The sequence below is a fragment of the Citrus clementina genome, unplaced genomic scaffold (genome assembly GCF_000493195.1).
Source record: "Citrus clementina cultivar Clemenules unplaced genomic scaffold, Citrus_clementina_v1.0 scaffold_2, whole genome shotgun sequence".
Classification (NCBI taxonomy): domain Eukaryota; kingdom Viridiplantae; phylum Streptophyta; class Magnoliopsida; order Sapindales; family Rutaceae; genus Citrus; species Citrus x clementina.
In genome coordinates, this window is record NW_006262688.1 from 4895625 (window position 1) to 4902916 (window position 7292).

A 7292-nucleotide genomic window follows, 5' to 3' on the forward strand; every position below is an offset into this window, starting at 1 on the left:
CTTTTATTATTCATTTATGAAAGCAGGATGCGAACAAACAAACACAAGTTTAGTTAATTTATTGGGAATACATAACACGTTCCCTTCAAGAAACAAAACAAAAAACAAAAGAGTAAACAAGCATATTTAGAAAGAGCTGATCGTATCACCCTCTGACGATGATGATCTTGTTACGATATTGCTGTTTCCATTGACCCTCCTGCAGTTCAATCTAATCTCCCCTTCATTTCCCGTCAGTGGCTTCAAATTCCCCATTCTTATCATTGAAGTCACAAAGCTTTTAAAGAAAGCAGCCTGGTTCTTGCGAAAGACATTGACAATGTCAATGGTATCGGCACCGGGAGTCGAAAACAGCTCTTGATCACTCTGCAGAAGGCCTTTGCGGTTTCTGAGATTGGAGAAGTATTTGTTGTCGAAAACATTAGGTGTTGTGACGTCTAAATTTGTTAGAACGCTGCCGTTTCCACCTTGTGGGCATAGTTGCCTCAGTTGTTGTAAGAAGGTTGCGTCTAGGGTTGGGTCTGGATTGCCAGTGTTGTTGAAATTGAATAATCTTACGCTGAAAAATCGGCACTGAGCCCTTCCAAATGTGTGAGCTCCTGAAAATTATACATGCACGGCAAATCCTTGTAATCTTGCTCTATTCATACAAGGAATAATATTATAATTCGCTTAGTGATAATAACATAATTTGCTGTAGCATGACCACCTTTATTTAGATGACCGCTCCACGTGGAATCCTGGACCTCTAAAAATTTACTCTCATAACTTTACTTAAAATTAAAGGGCGAGAAGCAAAATAATTACCGGAGAGTGCAACAAGATCAAAATTATCGTTGAGGCCGACATTTCTAAAACTAGCTTTGAGCCTGTCAAGAGTATCAAACGGTGATGGAAGATTCTGATTTGCAAGAGTTCTGTTTGCTGTTCTGCTGTCTCTTCTTCCCAATAGATTTGTCCACGAAGGACCCCCTGACTGTAACCAAAACCATTCAGTTCATTACTCACGATCAGCAATAAACTTAAGAGATGTATAATAAGCAAATTTTATCAAAATCAGAAATAGACAATTAATCTTTCGGGCTTTCAATTTGTGTGTGTTTGGGTCGGATCATTTGGCTAATAATGTGGTAGTCTTATCACGTCGCCATAAAATTTTGGATCAAGCTTTGTCGTGTAATGAAATCCAACGTCATAGTTGAAAACGATGGGATCTTAAAAGTGATCGGTTCCATGACGAATCCCATCACAACTTTTAAATCAATTACCACGTGGTAGGACAATGACATCTTAGACTTTTGTAGTTTTCTCGTTGAAATGCACATGCAAAAATGCAAGAATAAAAACGTGGATTCAAAATTTTTCCATTTTTCCGTGAGAATTATTTTTTGAGTAATTATCCACGTATCACTTATTTTTTTAATTTGTTAAAAAATATTTTTTTTAGAATTTTTTTAATATCATAAAGGTAAAATTATCATTTCACGACGAAAAAACAAAAGTGGACGTGCAAAATAATATAACTTTAAGTAGAGTTCAGCAAAAAAAAAAAAAATATATATATATATATTTTTCAAAAAAATGTGAAAAAAAAGTAGTCGATGAATAATTGTTATTTTACATTTGGGGATAAAAAGTCATTTATACAATATTCCATGAGTTCTCTTAACAATTTGGAGACGGAAGTGTATATGTGCAAAATAATATAATTCGAATAGAATTCAGCAAAAAAAATTAAATATTTTTTAAATAATATAAAAGAACAAGTGGTTGATGGATAATTACCCTAATTATTTTATTATTAAAGAAGTGGAGTTGTTAATAAAAATTCGTACCAAAGCAACAGATTGTTCAGCTGCAATAGTAAGAATATCAGCACAGGAAACAACCCTTGGACAGGCCTTTTCAACGGCAGCTTTCATCTGATCAATAACTTCAAAACCCCTCGCCGAATTATTATTTGGCGCAGCAAATTTCTCACTGTCTATGGTTGTAGTGTTGTCCAACAAAACTGATGCATCACAGCCCTGAAATGATATTGTTAATTAATAATTTGTCATGTTAAGTGTCGTTGTATCGTTAATTTAATAAGTTGATGGATTCCTTCTTATCTCATGACAAATAAATAAAAAGTAACGCAAACTCTTCTTATTGTAATTGTCTTATCGTCAAATATGTTTTCAAGACTAGGATTTACTCCCGACTTAAGCTTTTCAGTTGGAGTAGTTAAATTTTAAACTATATTAATAATAGACTCAAGGCATCATCAAAAGCACTCAACAAGAAATAGATCACTAGAGGATTTTAATCCTTGATTTAGGCTAAGTCTTTATTTGATTTTAATTTCTAATGTATGAAAATCACATATATAAGTGTCTTTTTGAAAAATTACACGGCCTTCGGTGCATCGAAATTAGAAAGGAAAAAATCGTCCTATGAATTGAAAAAATCAGATCTTTTAGGGGGAAAAAGTCTCTTTAAATTTATGAATATGCGGGCAGAACAAGGATGCACAAGCAGCATACAAGTAAAAGCAATTAAAACAAAAGATATATAAAAAGGGTTTTGGATTTTTAAAAATGACATATTCAAACTGTTCTTTAGGTTTTAAGTAAAACTATATTTTGTTTAAAGCCACTAAAGAGAATATATATATATATATATATATATATACTATATATGTTATATCAATATATAGTAAATAGAAGAAAAAAACAAAGATTAGAGATTGATACATTAACAAAACAGTCATGGAAATGAAGCCTGATAAGGCTGGCACCGATACGAATATCGGACAAGAAAGCTTTCTGAAGCACCCCTCGAATTATGTTGGTTACATTAGGGCATGTGGAAGAATAAAAAAAGGGAGACAGTTGAGCTTGAGATGGTGATGATCCCTCAAGAGCAATAGCAACTACAAGAGCAGCTGCAAGAAGATAACGCAGAGTGGCCATTTGAAGAGGTTAGTGAGAGTGAGAGCTATCCATAACTCTCCTGCATGACTATTTATAATCTGAAGCAAACAGGATTAGAACTTGCCAACAACCAAGAAGTTTCACATTGTATATTGTAAAAGTCAACTGTTTTAAAATAAAGTATAGTAGCTTATTGTGGGTGTTTTTGTACTTCTATTTTAATATAGAAATAAATTGTTTTTGGTAAATTTCAAAATAAGTTGGGTAACTAATTTTAAAATAATTATGTTTTAAATAAAAATAGTAATGTATTTGATAGTTTGTTTGAAAGAATTTAGTAAAATTAAAGATTTGTGAGGCCCATCTATTTTTTAAAATTATTAGTTGAGTTTTAAACGTGAACTTATTTGGTGGCTGCAAATTATGAACCCATTTTTGATTTCGGTGAAAAAGAAAATGTAAAATGCAAAACAGAAAACGTAAAATGGTATGATGAAATAATTACACGATTAATTTTTTCCCAACGTTTTAGTGAAAGCATATTTTTCTCCACATATTTTTGAAGTCGTACCGATCCTCCCTGCTGTTTTATTTATTTATTTATAGTATTTACAGAAACGAAACCAAAACTCTCCTCAGTCCTCACCCACGTGAGTGGTTGAATCTAAGCCACTTAAAGTTAATAATTCATGAAATGGTGCCTTTGTTTGGTGGCGGCCGTGGCCGGGGCCGTGGCCGGGGCCGTGGCCGGGGCCGTGGCCGGGGCCTTGGCCTCTGATTAATATTATTTCTTTTAGCGTGTGGATTCCACAAATCGAAACCCTTCGGAATTTTAATTATTATTTACTGAAATATCATTTTGCCTATGACTTCTATATATTATGCCTATAGCTAGTGATTGTTACGTAATTCATATTAAAAATTAATTTCAGAGTTGTAACTATTTTAATTAACTGATGTAAGGTAAATTCCTTAACAGACAAATTCATCTTTGTTCTCTTAGATTATAAAAGATAAAAGGCACGTAATTAAGTTTAAGAGAAAACTGATTTAAATGTCATGGATGAAACGAAAAAATAATAAGAGACTCGAATGATGAAAAAAATTTCTAAGAGAACGAAAGTATCATTCGACAAATAAATTTAGATTCATAGACTTTTCTGTCCGATCTAATATTAATTCTTAGCGGTGAGCCTACGGCAGAAGCCACATGTATACATAATTTTTATTGGTTAAAACGTGACATTGATGATGTTGAAAAAAAACAAATAATAAACAAAATTACGTGTAGAAAGCAGGATGTGAACACACAAACAAAAGTTTAATTAATCTATTTGAAAATACATAACATCTTTCAGACAAGACCATTAGATTAAACTCAAGTTTGATCGTTAATTTATTTGAAAGTACATAACATGTTTCAGGCAAAACGATCAGATTAAATTTGAGTTTGTTAAGCACAAAAACTCTCGCGCATATGCTGCAAGCTAGCTTATTTAGAAAGAGCTGACCAAATCACCCTCTGATGATGATGATCTTGTTGCAATATTACTGTTTCCATTGACCCTCCTGCAGTTCAATCTAATCTCCCCTTGATTTCCTGTCAGTGGTTTCAAATTTCCCATTCTTATCATTGAGGTCACAAAGTTTTTAAAGAAAGCATTCTGGTTCCTCCCAAAGTCCTCGACAATGGCAGCGGTATCGGCACCAGGAGTCGAAAATAACTCTTGATCACTCTGCAGAAGGCCTTTGCGGCCTCTAAGATTGGAGAAGTATTTGTTGTCGAAAACATCAGGTGTCGTGACATCAAAATTAGCAAGAACGCCGCCGTTTCCACCTTGTGGGCATAGTTTCCTCAGTTGTTGTAAGAAGGTTGCGTCTAGGGTTGGGTCTGGCTTGCCAGTGTTGTTAAAATCGTATAATCTGCCCCTGAAAAATTGGCACTGAGCCCTTCCGAACGTGTGTGCTCCTGAAAAACATGCATGACCAAATCTTTGTTATTTTTACTGAATTCACATACGAGGAACAATAATGATAATTTTATTGTTAGGGATATTATTTAAATTTGGAGTTAAGTAAATATAAATTTAAGGCACCAACACTCATTTCGTGAATTAACTTTTGAGTATGAGTTACTAGTAGCAGGCAGTTTTGACTCCTAAAAGTTTACTCTCATAACTTTACTCAAGTAACTAAAAGGATGTAGAAGCAATTAATAATTACCGGAGAGTGCAACAAGATCAAGCTTGTCATTGAGGCCAACATTTCTAAAACTAGATTTGAGCTCATCAAGAGTATCAAATGGTCCTGGAAGATTCTGATTTGCAAGAGCTCTGTTTGCCGTTCTGCTGTCTCTTCTTCCCAATGGAACTGCCCATGACGGACCCCCTGACTGTAACCAAGAGCCATTCACTCAAAATCAGCAATAATCTTAAGAGATGTGCGTTTGGGGCGGACTATTTAATTTGCTAGCCGTTGAATCAAAACTTTGTCGTATAACAAAAGAAGAAAACTTTTAAGTTTAAAACTAAGGCCTTGCTACTACGATGCACCAGCGCAGTAAAAAGTGTCTCGCTGTCGGTAACAATTTATCCGTCAATATTCACTATATTGCCATACGTGTAGCAATTTTGGTACCATACAGTGTAGCTAATGCACCATAGTCAATAAATCACCCCTTTTAAATAATGGAGTCCACCACATCGTCCGAATTTAAAAATGATGGGTCCAAGGATGAATCCCTTCACTTAAATCAACTTCCACATGGTGGGACAATTTTGTCGTTGAATAGCAGATGCAATAACTAGCAAAGGCTAGTAAAGGCTAAACATAGACAATTTTGTCAAAAAAACTAGCAAAGGCTAAACATGTGGACCCAGATCTTGCACATTGTTCTATGTAAATAATTATTTAATTAATGTATTCTTCTAAGGGTAAAGTTGAACTCACGGGTTATTTAATTAACTGAAAAAATAATATAAAAACACGTTAAATTTATAGGGGTTATTATTAATTGAAAAAAATAGTTAAAAATTACATTAATACTGCAAAGGTTTACCATTATTCTCTTAACTTATTCTGATACCCATATTAATTTACTTCTAAGCGTAAAATATTAACCAGGAAGAGGAGTTGGTAATAGAAATTCATTACCAAAGCAACGGATCGTTCAGCCGCAATAGTAAGAATATCAGCGCAGGAAACAACCCTTGGACATGCCCTTTCAACGGCAGCTTTCATGTTATCAATAACTTCAAAACCCCTCGCCGAATTGTTATTTGGCGCAGCAAATTTCTCGCTGTCTATGGTGTTAGTGCTGTCCAGCAAAATCGATGCATCACACCCCTGAAAAAATAATATTAATTAACAACTTGCTATGTTAACAGTCCATTGTATTGTTAGTTTTACAAGTAGATAGATTCCTTCTTATCTTATGGACAGGAATTCAAAAAAATTATATAAATAATGCAAACTCTTCTTGTTTAAATTGTCTTATTATTACATATGTTTTTATGACTAGGATTTCCTGTTGATTTAAATTTTCGGCTGGAAGAATATAAAACAAGTGTGATTTATTTTCAACCATACACCATTAATATTGGACCCATGATCATTAAAAGCACTCAGCAGGGGTGAGGCCATGAGATGGATTTTAATTCCTGTTTTGGACCAAATCTTTACTAGATTAAAATTTTTAGTGCATGAAAACCCCATATTAAAATTTATTTATAAAAAAAGAATTACATGGTCTTCGGTACATCCAAATTAGAGAGGAAAGTTTTGTTGTACGGCTGAAGCGAAAAAATCAGATCTTTTAGCTTGGGGTTGGGGGTGAGGATCTCTACGTGCATGAATATGCGGTCAGAAGAAGAATGCAATGAGTAGCAGACAGATAAAAGAGAAAATATATATAAATGGTTTTGGAAGTTGTTGAACATAAAATGATATATTCAAACTCTTCCTTAGGCTTTATGAAAACTCTATATTTTGTTTAATGCCATAAAAAATTATAAAGATACTGTTCATTGACATACTTGAAACTATGTTATATCAGTAAGTACATGGACAGAGAGCTTGATAAAGTAAAGAATATGAAAAATGAGAGAGCAGAGATTGCTTACATCAACAAAACAGTCATGGAAATGAAGCCTGATGAGGCTGGCACCGATCCGGATATCGGACGAGAAAGCTTTCTTAAGCACATCCTCGATAGTGTTCAATACATTAGGGCATGTGGAAGAATAAAAAGATGGAGAAAGTTGAGCTTGAGATGGTGATCCCTCAAGCACAAAAGCAACAAGAAGAGCTGCTGCGAGAAGATAACGAAGTGAAGCCATTTTGTCTAAGAGTTACTAGAGAAAGGCCTCTTTATTTATA

At 34.1% G+C, this 7292-nt stretch overlaps 2 protein-coding genes across 2 annotated transcripts; both read right to left on the reverse strand.

The window, feature by feature from the left end:
• LOC18052497 (peroxidase 15) lies at nt 1–3026 on the reverse strand. The gene is made up of 4 exons (XM_006445834.2): nt 2736–3026; nt 1836–2027; nt 808–976; nt 1–599 (listed from the first exon to the last, which is right to left on the reverse strand). The coding sequence occupies exons 1-4, from the start codon at nt 2952–2954 to the stop codon at nt 127–129; spliced, it is 1053 nt and encodes a 350-aa protein (XP_006445897.2). The 5' UTR covers nt 2955–3026; the 3' UTR covers nt 1–126.
• A 1191-nt stretch (nt 3027–4217) lies between these two features.
• On the reverse strand, nt 4218–7292 carry LOC18052498 (peroxidase E5). The gene is made up of 4 exons (XM_006445835.2): nt 7037–7292; nt 6069–6260; nt 5139–5307; nt 4218–4884 (listed from the first exon to the last, which is right to left on the reverse strand). Exons 1-4 carry the CDS (start codon nt 7250–7252, stop codon nt 4412–4414), a joined length of 1050 nt encoding a protein of 349 aa, XP_006445898.2. The 5' UTR covers nt 7253–7292; the 3' UTR covers nt 4218–4411.